The following is a 27,115-nucleotide window of genomic DNA, read 5'->3' as shown; positions in this document are numbered from 1 at the left end:
ATGATCATCATCAACTTTGAAAAGGGCACTTGGGCAAGTAAACAATTTCGCAATTGGGGACATTGTCCAAGTGGTACCTTGCTACGTGCACATTCTCATCATGCAGCAATACTCTTTGCATCTCATTGCGCAGAGCACCCTTGAGTGGATCCCGAGCTGTCTCCATCGGCGATTCTTTTATCACCATTCCTCTATACCTCTTCACCACCTTCTTACTTCATCCCCAATACCCTTGATGGGTGTTTGGGTTAGTCTTTTGTTTTATGATGTTGAATCTAACCATCCCTCTTATTTCCCCCCCATCAACACAACTATTCCCAAAAGAAAAGTTCAAAGTAGTTTCATCGCCTTTCCAAATCGTGGTAGGCCAACGAGCACCCTTTGTCTGATGCATTGGCCTCTTTGGGGTGACCCTTTGGGCTCCTGAGGTAAGATAACTAATGTCTTTGTAGTCTTGGTAGGTCCTTGGGCAGCCAACATGCACCCTTGGCCCGATGCCCTAGCTGCTTGGGGATGGGACACCTGGAGGTATTATGGGCTGAGCTATGCTTTGCAGTCCCTTTCTAGTTCCAATTGTGGGCCTAAGAGGGGGTGTTAAGCTAAAAAAGATGCATTACACATTAAATCTTTAGTAGCTCATTAAAACAACCCCAAAACTCAAAGAATATCACAGTTTTTATGTCACATAAGCAAACACCCAAACTTTGGGAGAATCCACATCTACAAATAGGAGACTAACCAACCTCTCTATTTTGTAGTTTTCAGCCATCAATTCTCCTGCAGTGGCTGTCCAGCCCACCACAACTACTGCCACGTCCTCATCAACCCATAGCACCCTCTCCATCAGCCAGTAACTTGGATTTCGCTGCCCCAAACTTCTGCATTTCCAGTTCAGCAGGCTGCCCTACTGTTCTGCATCATCCACATCAGTTCCCAAGCTGCATTTGGAGTTTGTCACAGGCTGTCAGCATTGCACATCACCATTCCGGCTAGCACCCAGCTGTTTATTGTTGTGTGTGACCAGCTGCAGCCTATGCTCCTCTTCAGGTGGTACATTGCTGCATTTACCGATTCCAGCCCCAAAAACTGTTGCATTTTTCTTTCCAGCTTGGTGCCCTTCCATTTTCAGCATCGTCTCAATTCCAACTAGCGGTTATAGTGCCCTTCCATTTTCAGCATCACCTCAGCCAACTAGTAGTTATAGCACTCAAGATTCCATCTCTCTGGATGCAACACATCGACATCTCCCTCAGCCCGCTCCCACAAGGGCCACTGGCTATTGGATAAGTCTCCCCTTGAGCATCTTGTACACTCTTTCGTTCATTCAAAGTTCTCTTTCTTCTTTGTTTGTGTTTTTGCATTTGTGTTTGAGTTCTCTGTGTTTCAGTTGTGACCGTACACTCCGTGTTTTCTTTTGCAAACCCTAGCGTATCTCCACAGTATGCACTATCTTTGTTCTAAACCACAACATAAATCCACTATAACATATGGCCACACATCAATGGCTAGCTATTCTAGTTATCTTTCAATTTCAAAGAAAATAGATTAAGCTAATGGAACATGCAAATTTTATTGCAAGCATAATTCACTTTCTATTGAGTTGTGACAAGTACTAAGAAATTATCCAACTGACAAATTAGTTATTGACAAATGTCCCATTCAGATTAGTCAATAGTTCAAAAAGCCACCACACACAAATTATTGAAAAAGCTTACAAAAGGTCAAGGGCCAAGGAACAAAGTGTACCTTTGCTTTTAGCTGGCTCTCAACACGGGAATGCAAGAACTCTCGTCGTTTTAACAACCTTTTCAATAATTTATAACTCTCCAGCAACCTACAAGTGCATATATAAAATTACAAAATTTTCATTTCAGCAAACTTTTTTTTTTTTTTTTGGTAAATGGAGGTGGGCAAGCAAGGCAAAAAAGGGGCCACGGTGCTTGGGTGCATGTCAAAAATGACCTAACTTTATGTTCAAGTGATGTCCACCTATCTCGTTATCTAGTCTCATATGAACATAAAAAACACCTCATCCACAAGCATGTCCAAGCATGAATAACATATACTAGGGATGTTCAACTACCTCATTTTAATTTATGCATACACTTCGCTCACAAGTATGCACCTGCTACAAAGACTCTCTTGAAGATATGGACAGAGATGACTACACTCTCTAAGGGAGATGGGACAGATTACAAGATGATTAAGAGACTGTGAGGAGAAGGAGAGATGGTTTTCTCCAAATCTGGAATTCTGGCCTTTCCTTCATCTTGAGTCATATATGGTATGGCATTATAGACCTCCTAATTGGCTATTCACTCCGGCCTTTTATTACACTTTCCCTTTTTACATATCCTTATATATGGAAGTTCATTACAAGGACAATCTTGTACTCTGCCTCAGATAGAATTTTTTATTCTTTCAGATTTTTAAAAATATTTATTCATCCATTGTCTATGAATGTAAAAATCTTTGCAAGTTGGTAAGGTATAATTGAGTATTTTAATAGGAAAGGGATGCAAAGAGAATACTTCCATACACAATTCTCTTTTTTTTGGTGAAAAAGTTTGAGTCAATGAATTGAAATATTAACAAAGGACATTCTACCAAACCAAGCAAACTCAAAGACAAGTAGAAAACAAAACATGGAGCCAAAAGACTACAAAAAACATAGGGCTACAAGAACAGAAGAAGGGAATCATGAACCAGACGTAACTGGGGTGGTATGGATGATATCCATCCATGGAGCAACCATCTATCTGAGGATCATACCAGCTGAAACCATGGAAGTAATTTGCCAAAATAACTCACACACACACACACACACACACACTCTCTCTCTCTCTCTCTCTCTCTCTCTCTCTCTCTCTCTCTCTCTCATTGTGATATTTAACACCACACAACAGTGGGTCAGGAGGTCAACACCTAGGTTCACTAGATTGAGTATGTAAACTCTTATATATATCTGGGGGTCTTATTCATAGGTCCCATCTTCTCTATGAGAGAGCCACAGATATTAGACTAACACGAGAGTATGCAACACTATGAGGTTTGGAGATGATGTGTTCACAAATACAATTCCAAGAGCCCCACACTAAGCTATGGCTATCAATTGCCTTTGGCTCTTGACGAAAGTTGTTGCTTCTTCTCTTTTGGTCTTTCCTAAAATCTCAGCAATAAGACTATCTCTAACACGTTTTCTTTGATGCCTTCATAGGTATCCTAAAATCTGGCAAGTTGCAGAGATCGGAACAGCCTTTTTGTTTGCTTAAGGCCCACATCAAAAACATTGGGCCTTCTATGTCTACTCAAGGCACTCATGACACTAGCAACCATCTTCGTTGCACCTAGCACGCATTCTCTTCCCTTAACAACACAATCGCTTCTTGACCAACTGCCTCATGAGCTACCCTCCACTTTCTATCAAGTCTTTTTGTACCTGGCCTTTGAGCTCATTACCTTCATCCCACCCCTTCTACAATTTTCCCTCCTCTAATCAGCTCCACTACTTGCTTCAAAAGCCCAATGCAAACTAACTCTATATCTCCAATCAACAAAGGCAAAAGTATCCAAATTATTCGCAAACTCTGATACAATGTCAATGATAGAAAAAGAAAAGGAACCAACCTTCTTTCTTGAGAAGGGTGGTGAAACCCTGGTTAACAACTGATTACACAACAAGCAATTAACACATAGTATACATAATTAAACGTAATTTGGAAATTTACCAACTTTGGGCTAGATTGCCCTCATGAAAAGAAATGAGCCAAAACTGATTGCCCTGCAAACCTTGGCGCCCCTTGCTGTATTTAATTTTGATTAATTTCCAAAATTTAAGGATCTACAACAAGGACGAAGCTTTGAAATTTAGGAAGATCACATTGAGAACTTGAAACCCCTCCAAGTTTTGTCGACTAAAATCTTCCCTCATGCCAGTAAATCAAGGCTCAATGGCTCAAAATCCTGGAATAACCTGTTGTCTTCTACAACTAGCAACCCTAATCCCCAATTTTCCCCTTGATTTGAGAGCCCAGGAAACCAAATCGAGTCTTCTCATGTTGCATGCAATTGAGCCCTACTAACTGAATTTACATCAACAACCTCCATGCATCACTAGAACATGCATGCACACATCCCAAGGGAGCCACACATGCTCAAATTCTTGCTGGCTACAGACCTAGAATCAACAAAATGTTGGGAATAAAGGGCCATCATGCCTTTTATATATGCACGGGTGTGAACACACCCTAAGCACATTTGTACTTTCATATATATATATCTATCTAAAAACCTAAAGAGGTACACTCGTCATTGTACCCAACAAGTCGTGCTCACTCTCCTCTCTACTCTGCACTCTCTCTCTCTCTCTGTCTCTCTGCTGTGAGACAGCATTGTGTGTCTCGATCCTCACGCTCGCTGTCACAACAAATTGGTATCAGAGCGCGCAAGGAGTGCACACTTCTCAAGGCGTAGTCAGGCATGAGCTAGGTAAGCAAGTGATTGCCAAGCGGACAGTTGGCAGGTTCAAGTGCAGGCGAGGACCAGGCCCAGGCGACCAAGCTTGATGAACAGTCACAACTACAAGCGACCTTGCTGCAGGTGACCAGGCCTAGGCAACATGCTGCAAGCGAGGACCAAGCCCAGGCGAAACGCAACCAGGCTGCAGGCATTGCGAGCGACAGGACTGACAAAGACCAATCGACGGGCTGCAAGCATCGGACGGGGACGACACGCGATAGGCTGGTGATGACAGTCAACAGGAGCCATGCGGCTAGATTAGGCGCTGTCAGACCCAACGGGTCAACAGACCCGTCATTCCATGTTCCCGCTCCTTTTCTTTGCAAAAACCATTATTTTCTTCAAATTTTGTGTTTGAAACTTCTCTCTCTAACCGGAGGTCACGCGCTGGAGGCACAAAGTTCAAATTTGTGCAATCTTGGCCCGAATATTTGGGGCTTTTCCCAAATTTGAGAATTGTGATGCAGAACAAGATCATTTGTCTCAAAATTTGCAAGAATTTGTGGCATTTTGCCTCCGACATTTGGGATTTTTCATGTACATGCAAGAATAGGGCTGAAATTTACCTAATTTCTCGACATTGATGCACATTGGACTCCGTGCAATTTGGGGATCTTGCTGTTTGGGCAAAATTTGTGTGCGATTTGGTCATTTTATGTACATGCGGGTTTAATTCCATGCAATTTGGACACCTAGCACTTGAAAAAAATTGGGGGTTCTGCTGAAATTGCCCTATTTTGGCAAAATTGGCCTGTTCTATGCACGTCAGAGACAGTGCAGATGTATGGTAATGCTTTGAGCACAAAAATTTTGGGGCTTTTGACCGTGCATATCAAATTGTGTGCCCATGGGTGCATGTACAAAAGAAATTGCAGCCAAAAATTTGGGACTTCTCATGTAAAGTGATGTATTTGTCCTTGGAACAGCTGTAATCAGTTGTGGAGTGCTGTAGCACAACGTTTGGTGCTTCTGAAAATTTATTTACAGATCTGAAATTTCTGCTTCTACGTGGTCATTTATTGTTGGTTGATACTTATTTGTACCTTGGTCACATGTGTGACAGCTTGGGCCTGCATTTGCTGAATTTTTTTGTCACATTTCGGGTGAAAATCATGGCTGGCAGCAATGACAGCAGTAATCTCATGCACATTAAGAAGCTTGAAGGAGTGCATAATTTTGCGGTCTGGCAAAAACAATGCTACAATATCTTGTTGCAGAAGAAGCAGGCAAAGCCAACTAAGACCAAAGGGGCAAAGCCTACAAATATGGAACAAGAAGATTGGGATGAGTTAAATTAGCTTGCACGCTCAACCATCGAGCTATCGATTTCTAATGCCTTGCTGTTTAACATTGAAGGTTTGGATTCTGCATATGCTATTTGGACTCAACTAGAAGAACTTTATGCCCAGAAGAGTGCCGCAAGCAGAGTTTACTGGCTGAAAAAGCTTATGGACTTGCATATGAAAGAAGGTACAGCAATGTCTATTCACTTGAGTGAGTTTAACTCCATTTTCAGCCAGTTGGTTGCCTTGGAGTTCAAGATTGATGAACAATTTAAGACTACGTTCTTGCTTTGCACTCTGCCAAAGAGTTGGGACACATTCAAGACTGCTATGAGCAATTCTAATGCGATGCTTCTATATGCTGATGTAGAGAGTGCTCTACTCATGGAAGAAATGAATCGGCACATGCCTTATATATAAGTCTAGTGCCATTGCATAAACTTTTAGCAGATTCAAATTCCTAAGCAACACCATGGGAGCATTTATATGTAAGGCTTCTAGTGCTTTGCATACTAGGGGCAGATCATAGCAGAAAGGCAAATCTGATAACAAGGGACGGAGTAAATCATGTGGGAAGGATGTTGAATGCCATCATTGTGGCAAGAAGGGTCACTTTACACGTGACTGCTACAAATGGAAGAAAGAGAAAAGAAAGGGCAAGAAGACAGATGATAACAAGGAAGAGAAGAAAGAGAGTCAACCTAAGAAGAGCGGTGTCAAAATCAAAGAGGTAAATGTAGTCACTCATGACACTGACAGTGGCAATGACGTACTCTTTGTCTCTTCACACTTTGGTACACATGCCGTACTTATAGATACAGATGATGACATGCATACTTGGATTCTAGATTTAGGTGCTTCCTTTCATGTCACCCCTCATCGTGAGTGGTTTTCTCACTATACAGGGGATCGACACGGTGTTGTCCATCTTGGGGACAACTATGCATGTGACATTGTAGGTATTGGGAGTGTGCAGTTGCAATTTCAACAGTTGCTATTAGGGTTTTGCTACTATCAATTGCTTCAGATGGGTTCACAAATCAGGTCGCATGCTGCTGATCAAGGTTTTGATGTTGCCAATTGTTTTAGACGGGTGCTTGAATCAGGTCGCCTGCTGCTGATTGACTGTCCCTAGAATGGCCCCCTCTGGCCCCTTTCAAGCCTTGCATGGCTCTAATCATGGCTGAATGCCAAGTGGCAAATCTGCCCTACAAACTCTGCCTCTAAAATTGAATTTTAAGCCATTTTTAATTCAATAAACTAAAAAATACTTAGCCCTACCCAAATTTTGGCAAGTGCCCAGTCTGAATTTCAAATTCCTAACCTCTATGACCTCAAAGAATGGTAACTTTCCACAAACCTTAGTCCAAAGCATTAAATGATTCAATTCCTTAACTCCCATGACACTATTCAATGTCTTTGACCAAGATCTATCCCATGTACCCCACTGGCACCTATTCACCAGAACTTCTACCAATGTCCCCCACTCCCCAAGCTAGGTTTGTCAGCAATTGTGTCTCACATGTGGACAATATAATTATCCCAAGAGAATCAAGTGAAAAATCAGGATCCTACAGTAGGAACAACATGCATCCACATTTCATATGGCTTTCGCTTGAAGGAATATCATCCCTTGCATTGTTACAAAGTATGGGATATAGTTTTCATTCCTTGTTTGGTTTGTTTGCTACATGAGCATTGTATATTCAATATTCAATCATTCATTTAGATTTCCAATGTGTTCATTGTCTCTGATTTACCCTAACCCTAACTATGTTCTATTGAGTTTATGCTTTGTCGTACGCTTTCATTTATGTTTCTGTGTTAGGGTATTTCTTCACATGGTATCAAAGCAAGGTTCTCTTTGAGGAAACCTTAGCCTTTGATATGAAGGCCCTTCACAAGAAGCAGGAACAACAGGAGGGCAAGATGACTTCAACCACATCTTCACCGCATCATCATGATGCTCCCGAGCCTAGCACGTTGAGACACGAGACAGACTCGGCCTCACAACTTACTCCTACTTCCAACATGGCCGAAGAGTCTTTGGACTACCATGGGGTCCATAGACCATACGAGATCTCACGAGTCCAATATGATCTCATCCTCATGTATCGCACTCAATAGTAGATTAAAGGTAAATTTGAGTTTTTCCCTTTAGATTCAGTGCAGTAGTCTAATGATTTTGTAGAAAAGACGAAAGCTCCATCTTTGCCTCTTTCATCTTTTCCATACACTTCTCCGCCTTCATTCACTCCTATCAATGCTTCTCAATCTTTTCAATTTACTTCTTCTTTTTTGCAAGATTGGTAATGCTCAGGATGAAGGATCTCTTCATACCAAGTATTGGTTCATAAGCCCCAAAGAGGATAGATTTTTCCATTTGAACTCAAGAAAAGGTAAGCAAAAGTTGCAAGATTCATTGGTGAGTGCTCCTTGTTTATCTTTTCCTACAGCTCTTATATCTCATGGTCAAATTGATTTTGGTGAATTATCTTTTTCTTCATTTGCATTTCATGGACAAAAGGAACCTAACAATTTTCCCACTACTACACAAATGACAAATCCATTTAATCTCCCACCCATCCCATCCACTAGTTCCACTACACCTTCCTTTCAGCCTCCATTAAGCGTACCTTTCATGTCTTCACACATCACACCACACGGTCCCTCACTCTTAGGCACGCCTTTTAGGACCTCATCTTTTCCTCAGTTGGGTGGTGTCTTCATGATGGAGGTTCATCCTCCCATCCACACTTTCAAGCTTTTCACGACTTGGGAATGCCACCCAGCCATCACCGAGTATGGATCAATTGGCACATAGTTTACTTCCATGGCATTATCTAGTGGGCCTTTGGTCATTATGTTATGTCGAGCACATATATCAATACTTCTCAATCTTTTTAATTTACTTTTTTTTTTCTGCAAGATATTTGTGATACTTAGGATGAAGAATCCCTATTGGTTCATAAGCCCCGAAGAGGAAAGATTTTTCCATCTAAACTCAAGAAAAGGTAAGCAAAAGTTGCAAGAAAATTGGTGAGTACTCCATCTTTTCCTTCTCCTTTTACATCTCATGGTCAAATTGATTTTGGTGAAACATCTTTTTCTTCGTTTGCATTTAATGGACAAAAGGAACCTGACTCATTTTCCACTACTATGCAATTGACAAATCCATTTAATATCCCATCCACTAGTTTCACTACACCTTCCTTTCAACCTCCATTAAGTGCACCTTTCATATCTTCACAAATCACACCAAGGGATCCTTCACCCTCAGGCATGCCTTTTAGGACCTCGTCTCTTTCTCAGCCATGTGGTGTCTCCATGATGGAGGTTCATCCTTCCACCTATACACTTTCAGATTTTTCACAGCTTAGGAATGCCACCCAACCATCACCAAGTGTGGCTCACTTGGTACCATAGTTTGCCTCCATGGCTTCTAGTCATTATGTTGTGCCCCAATCGACTATTGGGCAAGGCTCCTTCTTATCCATCTTATTACACTTATCCGACACCTCATGATTCTTCCTCCTCATCAAACAAACATGTCTTTGACGACAACTCGTTTTAATGGATCAAACTTCACTACTTGGTCAAACCTAATGAGACATGTCCTTAACCCACAAAACCTATGGAATCTCATGTAGGTGTTGGAACCCCTGTCAGAGTGCAGCGATGCGGAAGCATAGGACAAAGACTGAGAGAGAGTGAACACAGAGAGAAGAGAGAGAGAGAGAGAAAAGAAGACAATGTAAACACAAAAAAATTGTGGTGTAATATGCTGTATAAGAGTGCAAAAATACACAAGGGGCCAAAGGAAATATCTGCGTATGTCTCCGACTTGATAACCTCGATCTCCATCAGCCCGAGCACAGTCTGTCTCAGCCAACAGATCTCAAGATCAGAATCTGAATAATGAATAATGGAGTGAGCCACGAAACCGGCTATAAATAGCCAAAAAAATAGAAAATAATTGGAGCAGGTCGATTGCATTAAATGCAGCCGACTGCATTAAATCTGGCCAACTGTACCAGTAAATCTGGCCGACTGTACCAATGCCCTGCCGTACTGCTGACGTGGAGCTTGCTGTCCATCAACCTGCTAACAAGGAACCTGATGTCTACTAATTGTCCAGGAAATGACTGTCTAACACCCCCTCTCAGATCTTGGACGGGTCAAAAGACTGAGGGATCTCAAATGCTGCCGAAGAAGAGCCTGGGGAAGCGCCTTTGTAAACAAATCTACAAGATTATTCTCTGTCTTGCAATACTCCACATCAATGGTTCCATCCAAAAGCTTCTCCTGAATGAAGTGATACTAGATCTCAATGTGCTTCGTCCGGGCATGGAATACTGGATTCCATACCAAGGCAATGCAACTCTCATTGTCGCACCGCAGAAGAGTAGGACGAGTCTGGAGGCAGCCGAGCTCCTCCAACAATCTCCGAAGCCACACAACCTCACATGTGGTGGAAAACACAGCCCGATACTCCGCCTCGGTAGAAGAAAGGGCTACCGTGGGCTGCTTCTTGCTACTCTAAGAGATAACGCCTGTATCCAAGATAAAACAGTAGCCTGTAGTAGACCGTCAATGGTCCACATCCCCAACCCAATCCGAGCCACTCCGACCTGCAAGAACCACATCTGTAGCATCTGTACCTGCGGGATAAGAAATCCTTAAGTCAGAAATCCCCCTCAAATACCGAAGAATCCTCAAGGCAACCTGTCAATGCACCTGTTTGGGTTCCGTCATGAACCCTGCCAAAAGACCCACAACAAAACAAAGATCAACACGAGTATTGAGAAGCCAAATCAAGGATTCAATCAATTGACGGTAGCGTGAAGCATCCATCACAAGAGAATCCGAGTGTGAAGTGGCCTTCCAATTCAGATCCATAGGAATAGTGATGGACCGACAAGTCTCCATCTCAAAAGTCACCAAGAGCTCCTGAATGTACTTCTGCTAAGAGATGAAAATCCCCCTCTGAGACTGATAAATCGCATGACCCAAGAAGAAATGAGCAAGCCCCAAATCCGTCATCTCGAATGCCTGATGTAAAGCTATCTTGGTCTCGCGGACCTTCTGTGCATGATACCCTGTCAAAATCAAATCATCAATATACAACACAAACAACACACGACCAACCTCGGAAATGTACACATAAAGCTGCGAATCGGCCTTGAAGCGCCGATATCCCAACTTCAATTGAAGAAACGAGTCAATCTTCTCCTTCCATGCACACGGAGCTTCCTTGAGGCCATACAAGGCCTTGTTCAACATGTAAACTTTCTCATCCGAGGATCCAAAGCCAAGAGGCTGCTCAACATAGATCTCATCCTGCAAGTCACCATTCAGAAAGGCCGACTGCGCATCCAACTGATAAACAAGCCATCTCCTATGGCCAGCCAAGGCAAGAACAACTCGAATAGTCGCCATACGAGCAGTGGGGGCAAAAGTATCATGGAAATCAATGCCTGGGCACTAAGCAAAACCTTTAGGAACAAGGCGAGCCTTGTGCTTGTCCAAAGAACCATCACTAAGGTACTTGGTCTTGAAGACCCACTTGACACCAATCACCTTCTTGTGAGAGGGACAAGGCACAAGAGACCAAGTGTCATTCCTCTCAATAGCCTCCAACTCGGTTTCCATGGCCTTCCGCCAATGATTAGACTACAAAGCCTCCTTCACTGAAGTGGGCTCTCGATCCTGCATAACACGAGTCAGCAAACAATTGTTGGAGTAAATAAGCTCCGAAGAATGTGCCTGGTTCCTCCATGACCTCTGCAATCCATCCTGAGGTTCCCACTCCTCAGGGACCCCTCGATCCCTGAATCTCGGAGGGTGTCACGAGCCCAACGAGGAGGACGAACCCCTCCCCGTCGCTCTCCATCTGCTGAAGACTCGGGAACATCCACCGGCGGAAGCTCCTCGGGGGTGGCCGGTGGAAGAGAAGACTCTGAATTCGAAGAAGAATCTCCATCAAGAGGCTCTGGCTCCAAAGGATGGCCGGTACTTCCACGAACCACACATCTCGGCTCGTGTAGGCATCCCGCTTAACGAGATCAAACAAACGATAGCCTTGGGATTGGGAGCTATAGCCAATAAAAACCTGTCGTCAGGAAGCCGCCTCAAACTTATCACGCATGCACATAAGCATCACACCCAAAGATCCTGAAATAAGAGACATCAGGCTTAGTCCCGAAGTAAGCCTCAAAAGGTGTCATCCTGTCAATGGCCGAAGTGGGAGATCGATTAAGAATATGAACTGCGGTAGCCACTGCCTCAGCCCACAGAAACTGAGGTGTCTGTTGATGCTCCATCATGGTGCGTGCCATCTCGATCACACTTCGGTTTTTCCGCTCCAAAATGCCATTCTCTTGGGGAGTGTTGGTGTTAGCAAACTCTTGATGAATGCCCCTATCTGCACAAAAACGAGCAAACTCATTAGACATAAATTCAACTCCCTTGTCTGAGCGCAAGGTCTTTAGTCGCCGACCAAAACGGTTGTCCTCAAAAAGAAGCCAATCCTTGAAATGAGAGAAAGCCTCCGACTTCAAAGTCAAGAAATAGGCCCAAGTCATCCTACTGTAGTCATCTACGATCAACATGAAGTGCAAGCTCCCCTTCATGGACTCGGTCCTCATCGGGCCACAAAGATCCGTAGATACAAGCTCCATGGGTGAACTAGACCACCTAGAAGCTTTGTTGAGAATCGCATCCCGATGCAGTTTCCCCACGAATGTAGGAGACACATGACTGATGGCTCACCACACTGTCTGGCAAGCCTCGGACAAACGACCCTCACATGACGCCTTCCAAAGGTACTCGTAATTCAGGTGGCCAAACCAAACATGCCATAGCTCGGACTGTGTCTGAGAAGTAAAACGAAGAGAAGTAAGAGCTGAAGAAGACTTCAATTTGTATTCTCCTCATACCCTGCAGAGAGAATCTTCCTCGATCCACAACCAAGGACTCGAACAGTATCACTGTCAAACTCCAACAAGAGACCTAGAGCATAAATCTTTTGAACCGAAAGTAAATGATACCCCAATCCTGGCACATGCAACACCTCAAAGGTGTGGGTACCACCACCTCCATCTGGAATAAGTAGCGTCTCACCTTGCACAGCAATAGAGACAGAAGAGTTATCTCCAATGAGAATCTGCCCACGCAAAGGTCGCAAATGGGCAACACCAACGGAAGAAGGAGTCATGTGCCGTGAGGCACCACTGTCCACAATCCACTCTCGAGCATGGGGAGCTGTCATCGCAACATCAGAAGTTGTCGGTGTAGAGTCCTCAATGACTACTAAGTGTAGAAAAGCAGCTGATGAGGATGCAGCGACCACTCCAGAGTCCGTGTCCTTCTTCTTGGTATCCTTCTTGTCTTTGTCAGGGCAATCCTTCTTCCAGTGACCGGTCTTTCCACAAATATGACAAGTTGATTCCTTCTCCTTGTCCTTCTTGTATTTGTTGTCCTCCTTCTTCTTTTAGTCCTTCCCCTTCTTCTCAAAGGCTTGACCAACCAATGCCTCCGATTTGGGAGCATTCTATCCCTTCAATTGTTCCTCCTGGTCCAACACCATAGGAACCAACTTTTCCCACCGAAGAGTCAACTCCTGCCCTGAAGCAATAAGAGCGGAATAAAAAGTACCGAATCGTGGTGGCAACTGGGATAGTAAAGTGATTGCCATGTCTTCGGAAGAGGTAGGCTTCCCCGCATTTTGAACCTGCATCTGAAGCTGCCGAAGCTTGTTGATGTGTTCCCGAAGCGAAGAAGACTTATTCACGGACAAAGTCCGCATCTGCACCTCCAAAGAAACCCTCTTCATCAGGGTCATCCGGTTATACATCTGGTCGAGCTCCAGCCATATCTCACAAGCCACCGTCAAGTGCTCGATGTGAGCTATCATGGCTGTGGTACAAGACAGAAACAGAAAAGATCGAATCCTGGCATTCAATTTGTCCCAATGAGACTGGGCCTTGGTCAACTCCGCACGAGCATTGGACGAGAGTTTAGACTCATCCCTCATCAAGGGCCTGTTAATCTCCTCCATCACCAGTTCCGCCAAATCATAAGACTCTAAAATGGCCAACATCATCACCCGCCAAATGCGGTAATTGTCACCATCAAGCTATTGATCTGTTGGAAGAGCCGGCAGGACAAGCACCTTCCTGTCCATGATCGCTCGAAACTCCAAATCAATCTCTAAAGACATGTTAACCTGCAATACCTGCACAAACGCAAAAAAACAGGCCCCTTTGACTCTGAAAACGTAGCCTTCTAGGACTGATTTTTCCGCTGCCCAAACCTTCTTCACCTGCCGAAGGCGATGAAAAGGTAAATCAATGGAAGACCTCAAACACAGCCTTCCTTACCTACGAACAACAATAACCTACAGCAAATTCACCGATTAGACTCCTTTCCCGCACGCCCACGCTCGCTTCAGCCGTGATCCGATGCACAGCCCTCCCACTCGCCCTCGAAACCTGGAAATGTAATCTTGTGTCACGCTGAAATCTCCTCTTCAGATAGGTTCAGCCCTCAATCAGTCCATCTTCACCGCTCTGATACTATGTCAGAGTGCAACGATGTGGAAGCGAAGGACAAAGACTGAGAGAGTGAACATAGAGAGAAGAGAGAGAGAGAGAGAGAGAGAGAGAGAGAGAAGGAGACAGTGTAAATGCAAAAAATCTGCGGTGTAATATGTTGTATAAGAGTACAGAAATACACAAGGGGACAAAGGAAATATATGCGTATGTCTCCGACTTGATGACCTCGATCTCTGTCAGCCCGAGCACAATTTGTCTCAGCCAACAAATCTCAAGATCAAAATCTGAATAATGAATAATGGAGTGAGCCACGAAACCAGCTATAAATAGCCAAAAAAATAGGAAATAATTGGAGTAGGTCGGCTGCATTGACTGCATTAAATCTGGCCGACTGTACCAGTGCCCTGCCGTACTGCTGACGTGGACTGCCGTACTGCTGTCATTAACCTGCTGATGTAAAACCTACTGTCTACTAATTGTCCAAGAAATGACTGTCTAACAACCCCCACCTAATCCCACACTTGTTCCATATGAGGTTGTCTACTCATGGAAGGCTAAGAATGCCTCCACTATTGTCAAGTTGATGCATGGTCTATTACCTGAATTTCATTCATAGCTTCACCATTTTGACTTATTATAGCATCTGACCATTGGGCACACTTAACTTACTTCTATACAGCTCGGGATAGGACCCATCGCATCAATTCGGATCATGAGCTGAAAAACTTTGAAATCATTGACCGGGATGACTTGAAAGTCAAGTTGGATGATATGGGCGCCTTCTCGCCAAGTTTTCTACCATGGGAGCTCCTAAGTCCTTGAGCGATCAGGTCACATTGTTTCTTAACAGGCTACTAAGAAAATACTTCCATTTTGTGCAGCAAGTGATTACATGGCCCACTATGCCTACATTCTACAAATTTGAGTGTTAGCTACTGCGTTACGCTTAGTTGTTCAATCAGTTTCATAGTTTGACCTCTTTAGAGGGGGCTCTCGTTGCTTCTTCTCAAAAGGGGCAATAAGGAAAGGATAAACGTTAACCCTCAAAAGAACAAGGTGGAAAAGCTGGAAAATCTAAGGCAGAAGACGAGGCCAAGGCAAAAGTGAAAAAGAAAACGAAGGCGCGCCAAGAAGAATATGGAAACACAAGAAGTGCAGAAAAGTCTTAAATCAAAGAAAAAGACGCATGAGAAAAAGCGTGAGTCTATACTATTGTAAAAAAGCGCAAGGCGCACCATGATTTATTTTAAGAGTGGCGGGCTCTCACCCGTGCAATTTGTAAATGTAGACGAGCGATAGGAAGGAAGCTAGAAAGATAGGAGAACAATGGAAAAAAGGGCCTGGGCCACAGCCAGCCATGTAAAAAAGGGAATAAGGGAATGACCACCCAAAAGGGATTTAGGGTTTTATATGTAAAGTTGAAAAGTGAATGAGAAGCTCATTCTTGTGTGTGGCCAAAAGTGGCTCTCTTCTTCTTCTTCTTTTTGCTCTTGCTTGCTTGAGCTTGTGTTTGAGAGAGGGAGTGTGAGTGTGAGTGTGAGGGAGTGAGTGTATGAGGGTGAGGGACCGGGGAGAAAAAGCTCTCCATCTTCTCCTCTCCTCTTCTCTTCTCTTTTATTCTCTTGTCTTGCTCGTAGCAATGGAGCTTGGAGCGTGGAGCTTGAGAATGGAGCTTGCTTAAAGCTTGCACTTGGATCGTGGAGCTACCAAAGTGTGCAAGAGAGGAGATAACTCGATCGGCATGGAGGTAAGCTCACTACACCCGTAGATAGATAGCGTGTCGGCTATGTGAGAGGTAGCCATTAGTGCTCAGCTTGGAATGCTTGAAACAATAAGCGGTCCGTGGGTCTTGGCGGTTGAGCGAGAGCTCCCACATTTTAGTTCCATTGCTGGGACCAACGGATTCAAGCTTTGAGCGCTTGCGCACTTTGAATCGAGCATTGAAGTAGGGTTTTTTCTGAACCGGTGCTTAAGGTAGATAGGTAGAAAGTGAGGGAGTTTGAAGAGGTATTTGATCGCCTTAGCAAGTAAGTTTTTGGTGTTTTGGATTTCGAAAAGAATGTTGGAGTAGTATACATATTTGCTTTGTGATTTGGATACATTAGAGTAGGAAAAAACAAAGAAAAATAAGAAAAATAAGCATCAAGGTTTCTGTTGTCATCATAGAGCAAGAGGGTTTGATTTGCTTGCCGATTTGCATTTTGGAGTTTATTTGCTATTCCAAGTATATACAACTCTTCCCCTCCACCCATAGCTTTGATTTGGAGGTGCGGGCAATAGACCATGACCTAAATCGTGTGATTTGAGTGATTTATTATTGCAACGGCCAAAATCACGCCGCATTCAGCCCACTGTCCGAGTGACAGTGATTCTAGGCCGAGTCCCAGACTCAACCCTCGACGACCAAATCAACCATTCGGCCCATCTTACTCGGACGCCCTTCGCTCGGCCCGTCTGAATCAAGCATTCGGACCAACTTGATATTTGGCCCTCAACCCTATCAACTCGATCCAACCCTACTCGGACAAGTTGCCATTCGGCCCAGCTAAATTCACCATTCGGCCCAACTGAATTCACCATTCGGCCCTCAGCCCACCAACTTGACTCGGCCCTCAATCCACTCGGCCACTTGACACCCACACTTGAACTGGCCAAATTTGACATTCGGACCAGTTACATTCAGCCCTTTCTCATTCGGCCCTCGGTCTATTCGAACGGGTCGAATCGGGCATTTGGCCCTTGCAATTCGGACCTGCCGAGCCAAATTTGGATTTTTTACAAATTTGTAACCTGTAACCCCTGAAACCCACGAGAGACCATATGGAGCCAAAAGCACATCATAGATCTATCCCACGAGAGACCATATGGAGCCAAAAGCACATCATAGATCTATCACTGGGCTGAAATCTAGAGCAAGTAGTTCAAAACTTGGCTACGAACAGTCTTTCAAATCGCGCATGGTGTTTATCGTAACGGCCCTGTGAGCTGGGGGGACTGAACCTCGCAGAGAGGGCTCTACCCCCTCCGCATCTCCCCCAAGTAGGTTGGAGAGAAAATGCGCACCGCAATAAGTCCTCCAAATTAGATCCTAGTGTAGTAATGGCTCTACACAAGCATGAACTCTCACTTGCAAAGGAGCAACCAAAAGCCCATACCCGAACAAAGACAACCAAAGACCCTAGAACCTCAATGGGCCAATCTAGCCGACAAGGACAAAAACCACACTGCAAAAACACATATATGTTGCATTCGGACTGCATCTAGTCAAAGCGGAAATCAACAACATCAAGCTACAACTGTGAGGATGACTAGATATGACAATCCTGACGATAGATGCACCTTGAATAGCACTACACAAACGATCCAAGACATCAGTGGAGAATCCACATCTAGTCGTGCGATTGGGGACTCAAGGGCGTTTGTCAAAAGACTTAAATTTATAAGCCAAGACCCAAAAGATGAAGACATAGTACAGCCTGTTTATCTTAGGGTCAAACTCGCCGCGAAAAGAGAGCACACTGTCGATGCCCTCATTGATGAAGGAGCTGATTTTAATATCTTGACCTATGACGCATGGACCCTACTAGGTCAACCACAGCTCACACCAACTAATGCAACTCTTAGTCCTTATGGGACACTCACAAGCACTTATAGGGAAGTGCAAAATCCTTATAACTATTGAAACTGAAAGCTTGCCTTGTTAGCAGAGTATTTGTCAGCTCATGTGTGAGTCTGAGCTTGATCTGGGCTGGGCATTTTTATTAGGTTATTTAGGTATTTTCTAGTGTGGCATTTTATGCCAGTGGAGCATTTTTATGCACCAGTCGGCCAGCATTAAATGCTGTCCGACCAGCATTATTGCTCCCCACTTTTTCAGCCTATTTATACTCAGTGCTCCTCCTCAGTCATTATCATCATCTTCACCATCTGCAGACTCTGTGGAGAGAGGAGCCAGTGCCAGTGCCCACGTAGCCAGAGACTCACTGTTGTATGCGACTGTCTCGTGTTCAAATATATGGATTCTATTTCCCGTGCATACATCTGAGTTCTCATCTGTATCGTGTTTTTTTCTTTTCTCTTTTTGTCTTGTGTTTCAGCAGCTTATTTCAGCACAAATTTATGCTTCCACCGCTACTCCACTTCTGACATGGTATCAGTTTTCAGAATTTGTGTTTCTGCTGTGTTTTCTTGCTGATTTCAGGACTGTTTTGTACCCCTGCTGATCAGACAATTGCTGTCGCAGCCAGGCGACCTGTTTTGGGGCTGTTTTCAGCCTGCGTTTTTTGCAGTTTTGCCATCGCCTGCTACCTACGCACCCTCTACTGCCTGCGTTTTTCATCTGCAGCTGCTGGCGACAGTTTTCTACCTGTTTTTCTCCAGTTTACAGCCTGCGTTTTCCTGATTCAGCATCTTTCGTGGCTGGGTGACTGTTACTTCAGGCCGTTGTCTCTGTTTTTGGCAGTTTTTGACTGATTTTTTGACTTTCTGCAGCAGATTTTGTCTTCTATTGATCAGATTTTGGGTTCTATTGCATGTGAACTCTCATTTTCTGTAGTCTGTGCTTGTGTTTTGGCTGTGTTTCCTCTCTAAATTCCATCTCTTCTCTACTTCTCTCCTTATCCTCTCCATATGGCTCCTCTGTGCACTTCCACTGATGATAAGTTACATGGACCTGATTATCTCACATGGAGTGCTGTCATGAAAGCTTGGTTTGTGCAGAAGCGGTTATGGTACATCGTCTATGGAGCTATTGCTCGACCTCTCCGTCCTTCTCCTCTTCCTGAAGACTTTGATGAGGACAACCGTGAGGAAGCGATGCTCACATGGGACTCGGACGATGCCCGTGCTTACTCGGCGTTGCTTCAATGTATTTCTAAAGCGGTATTACCGGCGGTTACCTCCTGTAGGACATCTCCTGAAGTATGGCAGAAGTTGCAGCAAATGTATGAGGCACCTTCCACCATGTGGGCCGTCACACTTTATGGCCAGCTCCAGCAGATGAAGTTTGAGCCGAAAGATACTATTCAATCTTTTCTTCTTCGTGTTACGCAGGTACAGGACCAGCTTCGGCACATGCAATCTGCTCTTCCCGAGGTGCATCTTGTCGGGACGGTCCTCTACAAGCTCCCCCCGGAGTTTGATGGAGTGGCCAATGCTTTGCGGGCGCAGACATCATCGACTCCTGTCAGTTTTACACATATGACCTCGATGCTTCTTGAGCATGAGGCATCCTTGAGATTACAGGGGCGGCTTCCGGCACATTATGGAGGTGAGGCTTATGTAGCTTCAGAGAGGGGTAGCAGGCAGAAGAAGTCGAAGGCCCAGTGTTACCACTGTGGCAAGAAGGGACATTTGCGGAAGGACTGCAAGAAGTTAGCAGCTTCCAGGAAGAAGGGGCAGAAGACGAAGCGGGATGCTGACTCTACCGATGAGTCCTCTCCTTCATCAGCCTCCGACTCCGATCCTCCGACCAAGGTGAAGTCCAAGGCGCGGACGGGATCCTCTTTTTCAGATCGCGGGAAGGGCTTGGTGGCCCCTTCCTCGGCTGCTTTCTAGTGGTGGTGATGAGGTCATCCCTCAGGACTCTCTTGTGCCAGAGAGGGAGTGTGAGCGGGTGTTCAGATGGGGCAGCCGCGCCTCATCTATATTTTTATACAGGTGCACAGGTTCCAGCGAGGGACGTCCCTAACGCATCGACTTCAGTCTGGCGGAATCAAATCCTGGAGCTAGGATTGACATCCAGGTTCATGCTGAGCTGGTTATCTGACAGAGAGCGGGAGGGTTTCGTCTGGAGCTCACATGAGGGGACACTTTGGCAGTCTGGCCAAAGGCGGGGAATCCATGGTCACCTATGTTCAGAGGCATTTTTGACAGGATGGTCTTGTATGCTAGTGCGAGACATTGATGCTGGACACAGAGACATGCTATGATCTTCTCTATTTTCAGATGTTTGGTACGATCGACATCGACATCCGGTTCTCTCCGAGGCACCTTGGTGGTGGCTTGATCACCCACTGCTTGGGTATCCATGGTTCTACTTGGTGGTTCTATGTTGTATAGTTTCTGATCCCTTTTCATTGTACTATTGTATTGTATCAGATCACTCATGATCTCAGAGAGGGTGTTAGCAGAGTATTTGTCAGCTCATGTGTGAGTCTGAGCTTGATCTGGGCTGGGCATTTTTATTAGGTATTTTAGGTATTTTCTAGTGTGGCATTTTATGCCAGTGGAGCATTTTTATGCACCAGTCGGCCAGCATTAAATGCTGTCCGACCAGCATTATTGCTCCCCACTTTTTCAGCCTATTTATACTCAGTGCTCCTCCTCAGTCATTATCATCATCTTCACCATCTGCAAACTCTGTGGAGAGAGGAGCCAGTGCCAGTGCCCACGCAGCCAGTGACTCACTGTTGTATGCGACTGTCTCATGTTCAGATATATGGATTCTATTTCCCGTGCATACATCTGAGTTCTCATCTGTATCGTGTTCTTTTCTTTTCTCTTTTTGTCTTGTGTTTCAGCAGTTTATTTCAGCACATGTTTATGCTTCCACCGTTGCTCCACTTCTGACATGCCTATCCTATTCCATGTTCCTCCAAATAGTACTAGTTGTGGAAAGGAAACCCTCCTTGGATGACCCTTCAAAAGGGCAACCAAGTGTGAGGCCGACTATGTCGCACAAAGGATACGCTTGACGCTACCAGGTGTTTTGATAATCACAACCTTTAGTAAGGGTGACCTCATCAAACCTCGAGGGAAACAAAAAACATTCCGACATGCCAAGCAAGCCTAGTGATAAGAGCAAGGACTTGTTGAAAGAGTTGCTACAAGCACATGTTGAACAGAGAAAACCAGTGAGTGAGGCCAGGCTTGAAACAAGAAGGTAGGAGACAATGCCAAGGGTAGGCTTTGGACTTACAAACACCGTAGAAGGCTACGAAAGAAGCCCAAGCCTTATAGACAAAGGCACTGATGGAGAGCTAGCACAACACCGCGATGGATATCCAAAGCGTTGCTACGTGCTCAAGGATATTATGCAGGTAACCGATGGATTTAGATACCAAAACCCCTGCTAAACCTCCTCTATCAACTAAGGGCCAAATTGTATCAAGAGCAAAGAAGCGTAGGAGGAAATCTAAACGAAAAACCAAATCTCAAGTCAAAAACGTTGGAGTAACCGAGTCCCTCATGATCGAAATCAAGAAACCAAACGGGACTATTCGAAGGGTAGATCCGCAGCCTAGCATACTTGACGAGCAGATATTAGATATAATCATTCAAGGTAAGAAAAAGCCACTAGTGCCAGAGGAGCCTTTGAATTCCTAAGAGGATAACAGGCTCATAGGCACAACATTGCTCATGGCAAGGCTAAATGCTCAACAAAGCAAATGGCAGAATCGTCTAACAGTCACGAGCAAATCTCCCAGCCAGTGTCAAAGCCACTTAGGAGTCCCAAGTCTCCTACACCCTCTTTCCCTAAACGGACACAGGAAGCACAACAACAATCGTGAAGTGCAACTGCTCAATCCCAATCTCTATCTCCATCTAAGCTTCCAAATGTCCAAGAGGTGGGGCATGACACCACCCGTAGCTCTCGGCCCAAGGATATGCCTTTGCAATCTATTGTGACTAGATCAACTAAGACTCGATCTGCACAAGTGAATGCTCAAAGGGCAACAAAAGACACAACCACTTCTAATCTGCCTAAAGACCTAACACTGCAATCTACTAACAGTAGCCAGTCCACTGAACTAGCTGCTACTACTTCCAATCAGGAATTACGGCAGTCTTTGGCCGTGACAATGCTCCTTGCGAAACGTGTCCTTAGCCATTCACCTGTGAAAGAGGTGTCGCAACCAACATCCTTGACATCCTTGGCACTACTGAAGCATCTAAAGCCTAGACTTTAGGAGAAACCTCTCGAAGATGTGGCCAAGGAGATGGTGCATCTGACCAATCAACCTAGAAAGGCTGTCCAGCAGGTCGCAGCTACATCCCATGAGGACACACCAGAGAAAGAGAAAGTTGAGGCCCAACCAAGCACATCAACAGCCAACCTAGATCAGGGTCCTGAGTCGTTAAGGGATACACCTTCATTGACTAAGAGAAAAAGGAGAAAGTAGCGAAAACAACAGCAGTTACAAGTGATTGTGGACACCAAGAAGAAGGAGACCAAGAGCATGGAATGGCTTAGGAATAAAGCATCAAGCCTATCCACCAATGAACCCATTGCCATCTTCCCTAACAGCGGTGAAACCTCAGACACATCTGTGTGTTCTAAAAAATCAAAGCAACCATCACTATCAGTGGTTGCTTACAACACTCAATCCACCGACAACAGAACTTGCATTGACCAATCAAGAGTGGATACAACACTGTCACAACAGGGTGACAAATCTATATCAGTCGCATCCAAGGAGAACCATGACGTAATAACAACAAAGCCTCAGGAGACACATGGAAACCCCAAGGACATAAGCAATCCTAGCGTTGACCAATCTTGCTCATCTAGGCCTAAGCCCCCAGCTATGCTAAAGCCTAGAAAAACTCCTAGAACCTTGCATGACATAGCAACCGAGCAAGCCCCCATTGAACATAGAAGTGTCGCAGAATGCTTGACTGATGAGTTGGATGCTAAGCTCAAAGTATTTGCACGTATCTACGTCATTATGGACATGGGTGCATTCCCCAAGAAGTAGCTTGGGGAATACTTGTCATTTTCCCTAACCTGGGAAGAGCAAAAACATCTTGACGAGCACTATGACAGGCTCTTGCATGAACGCATGCGACTCACCTCTGACGAGAAAGCTAACGAACTACGCTTAACTATAACATTTAATGATATGCTCTTCCAACAAAATCCCTTAAGATAGAGCAACTAAAGCGACAATCAGAGGATCGAAGTCAATTTGAAAAATGTTGGTTTGAAAACCGCATTGCAACAGCCAAACTAGGAGCCCAGATTATGACAGTCTCAGAGGAGCGATTGGCTAAATGGCGTTCTCAAAGAGACCCAACCTATGTGGCGCCGACTTCCTTTCGAGTACTGACTGCCATTCGGAGTATGGACGTAGCCGAAATTAGCCAAGAGAACTCTCTGGCTGATAAGGTTCTCACTGAGGAGGAGTTACATATTGCCAGTAGACTCAGACAAAATACCATGCTACTCGATGTTAGTCCCTGCACAGAACCAAAATGTGGAAGCTCTCGCTCAACCGCCAAGACCCACGGACCACTTATTGCTTCAAGCATTCCAAGCCGAGCACAAATGGCTACCTCTCACATACCCGACGCGCCATCCATATCTACGGGTATAGTGAGCTTACCTCCATACCGATCAAGTTACCTCCTCTCCCACGCACTCCGGTAGCTCCACGATCCAAGTGCAAGCTTCAAGCAAACTCCACGCTCCAAGCTCCATTGCTGCGAGCAAGACAAGAGAAGAGAAAAGAAAAGAAAAAGAGACGAGAAGGAGACCTCCTCCTCCCCGATCCCTCACCCTTACACACTCACTCCCTCACACTCACACTCCCTCTCTCAAGCACAAGCTCAAGCTAGCAAGAACAAGAAAAAGAAGAAGAAGAAGAGAGCCACTTTTGGCCACATACAAGAATGAGCTTCTCATTCACTTTTCAACTTTATATGTAAAACCCTAAATCCCTTTTGGGCGGTCATCCCCTTATCCCCTTTTTTGCATGGCCAACCGTGGCCTAGGCCCTTTTTCCCATTGTCCTCTTATCTTCCTAGCTTCCTTCCTACCGTCCGTCTACATTTGCAAATTACACAAGTGAGAGCCCGGCACTCTTAAAATAAATCATGGTGCACCTTGCACTTTTTTACAATAGTGTAGACTCGTGCTTTTTCTCATGTGCCTTTTTCCTTGATTTAGGACTTTTCTACACTTCTTATGTTTCCAAATTCTTCTTAGCGCGCCTTCGTTTTCTTTTTCACTTTTGCCTTGGCCTTGTCTTCTGCCTTAGATTTTTCAGCTTTTCCCATGGCGGCTCTCTCTTTATCTTGGATATGGCACCCTTCTCTTGAGCCAGCCATAAGCAAGACACAGTGGCAACTTCCATGGCCAAGGCTAAGTATAGGGCTCTCTTTAATGGTATCACAAAGACTATCTACTTAAGGAGCTTACTGGCGGCACTTCAATTTTCATGCGACTCTCCCACCATTGTCTACTGTGGCAACCAAAGTGCCATTGTCCTTAACAAAAATCTTATCATTATACCATGGACGCAACATATGGGAATCCACTTCCACTTCACTAGAGGGCAAGTTGAGCTAGGAACTATCCGCCTAGAGTTTGTGCCTTCATCGGACACTTTTATAGATATATTGACAAAGATGGTCAATCAACCGATACTTCAATATTTCATACCCACTATTAGCTTGGGTTTACGCTCCCCTCCTTCAAATTGACGAGGAGAGGATGATTCCCTCTAGCTTTTCCTTCCAATTTGAGAAAGGACCGCATTCTTCTCTTGGTCGTAACAGGATATTGTTTATAGTTGCTTTTTTAAACATTATGTATATTGTATTTAATATCTTCATCCGCATCATCAAGATGACATGATTGTAAGAGAGCACTTGGTAACTTGCAAGTGAACAATTTTCTTACAAGGGCATTGTCCAAGTAACACCATTTCATAGCATTTTACATGAGCATGATCACACTTGCATTACCTCTTACATAACTCCAATGCATTGGTATTCCGTTCTGTAAATATGCATCTATGGGCATTTATCCCTTTTTCATCTGTTGAAGTAGTCAACTATGGATCCACCATATTCGTGGCATTGTACATGGCAAACTCCAAGGCAGTCTTCCTTGCTTACTTAGCTTCACTAGCTTACTTTCCACCCACTTTTCTGCCTCTCCACATACCCATCATATTTACTTCACACACTCGACACCCAATAGTGGTAGGGATAGCTTGCTTGTTTTATGAAAGGCTTTGGGTCTGACCACTAGTCTCCCATCCATTACTTAATCAACCGCAATCCACATGTTAACATGCTCTCATACACTATTAGAAAAGTATGCTAGAATGGAAACAAAGAGACATTGTTGTAATAGACTACAAGAGCACAAGAAACAAAAAAGAACACTACAAAGAACACACAAGAACTCAAAGAGAATAGGCTCGAGAAATGGAATCCATATACCAAGGCTCAAGAACAATACAAAGGCACATGCATTGAGTCACCAGTACTGTGCACAATCTCCCTCTCTCCACCTAAGAGTAGTCATGCTAAAGGATGCACCCAAAGAGAATAGGCTCAAGAAATGGAATCCATATTCTCAATCTCCCTCTCTCCACCTAATAGTAGTCATGCTAATTAGTCTTGGTAGGCCACTAGGCAGCCACTGTGCACCCTTTGTTCAATGCCCTGGTTGCTTTGGGGTAGGACGCATTGAGGTAAAACCGCATCCAAACAAAAACACACAAAACTTTGGGTTGGCTTTCATTTCTAGCTCAATTTTTTGGCTCGAGAGGGGGTGTTGAGCTAAAATAAGCATTACATGTTGAAGCCTCTTAAACACCTCCAGTAATGCTTAATTAATGAAAACCCTAAAATGGTGTGTGGTTTAAGAGAGTTTAAAACAGTGCACCATACAAGGTTCTAAAACTTTCTATGATGTGCTTATGTGCCTTTTGTGTTCAATCTGCCACTGTAGTAACGCTTGGACTCTTAGCAATGAGTCCTCCGCACACAACAAACACCAAACTAATACTTTCATTTGCAATAATTGTCAACAGCAAACGGATTCCTCCGTGGGAAAAACAATCGAGATATGTCCGCAACAAGTCAAAATTGCAGGGACAATATTTTCTAGTATGCATGACTTTATTTTACCCCCTTTCCAATTCTGAAGGTAGCAATATTACACTTGGACTCGTATATTTTGTTGTTCCTGACCGAATATGCTGTTTAGTTTCCTTCTTTTTACACAATACTACCTGTTTGATTTCCTTCTTCTTCTTTTTTTAAAGGGGGGGAGAGGGTGTGTGTGCAAAATATGCTGCAATTTGCATCAATCCTCTTTGTATTTTCGCTTTCCAAGTACGAGATGTGTGTGATATTCCATTCAAATTCATTAAAGTTTGCTCTGATAAAACCAAACTTGATTGATCATTCGTTTGCAAAAGCCTAGAGATTTGCATTGATCCTTCTTGCTCGAGAAAACGAATGTTGTAACTTGTAAAGTAAGCAAACGGTTGCTTTGATTGCATTTTGGAGAGAGGCGTGTACCTGATGTTGATGCAGGATGCACAGAAGGATGGCAGGTTAGTGGTGTCGCATATCCCGCAAGCGCAGACTCTCCTCGCCATGAGAGGTCATCACTTGTAGCCCGTCATCGGCTCTGTCGGACGTGATATGTCGATGACTTGTCTGTCGTTAGACGCGAGTATATACGTATGTCCTGTACAACAGATGGATGTGTCAAAGAATGATCGCAGATTTTTCTCGACACAAAGATTGGATGGTAACGCTGAACACAACGTTCGTGACACCGAACCGCCTGGTCTAAGACTAATTTTCCCTTCTTTTTTTTCAATAAGCTTGTAAATTTAACCTTGAAAAATGGCATATGCTATTAAAAATTTATACACATTAAAAGTATATAATATTCACATAATATGTAACAATTTGGCCTTATAATGGATTGGGACTCTATTGTCTTTAAATTTTAAAAAAGATAATAAATTTATACAGCATATAAAGTAATACACATGTGAGCACATATAA

General features: G+C 44.2%; 1 protein-coding gene across 1 annotated transcript in view; it reads right to left on the bottom strand.

Moving 5' to 3' along the window:
- LOC148026604 (DNA-directed RNA polymerase II protein) overlaps positions 1 to 26,910 on the bottom strand; it is a 65,493-nt gene extending 38,583 nt beyond the window's left edge. Inside the window, exons 1-2 of the mRNA XM_087691051.1 lie at positions 26,618 to 26,910; positions 1,747 to 1,834 (exon numbers count right to left, since the gene is read on the bottom strand). Of these exons, the coding sequence (XP_087547177.1) occupies positions 1,747 to 1,834; positions 26,618 to 26,697 (168 nt within the window). The 5' untranslated portion in view covers positions 26,698 to 26,910. The remainder of the gene's footprint in view (positions 1 to 1,746; positions 1,835 to 26,617) is intronic.
- Between the last annotated feature and the right edge of the window lie 205 nt (positions 26,911 to 27,115).

Source organism: Lygodium microphyllum, chromosome 13 (genome assembly GCF_053477565.2).
Source record: "Lygodium microphyllum isolate KBCC chromosome 13, Lygodium_microphyllum_v1.1.10, whole genome shotgun sequence".
Lineage (NCBI taxonomy): Eukaryota > Viridiplantae > Streptophyta > Polypodiopsida > Schizaeales > Lygodiaceae > Lygodium > Lygodium microphyllum.
This window is presented reverse-complemented; position numbering and strand designations above follow the sequence as displayed.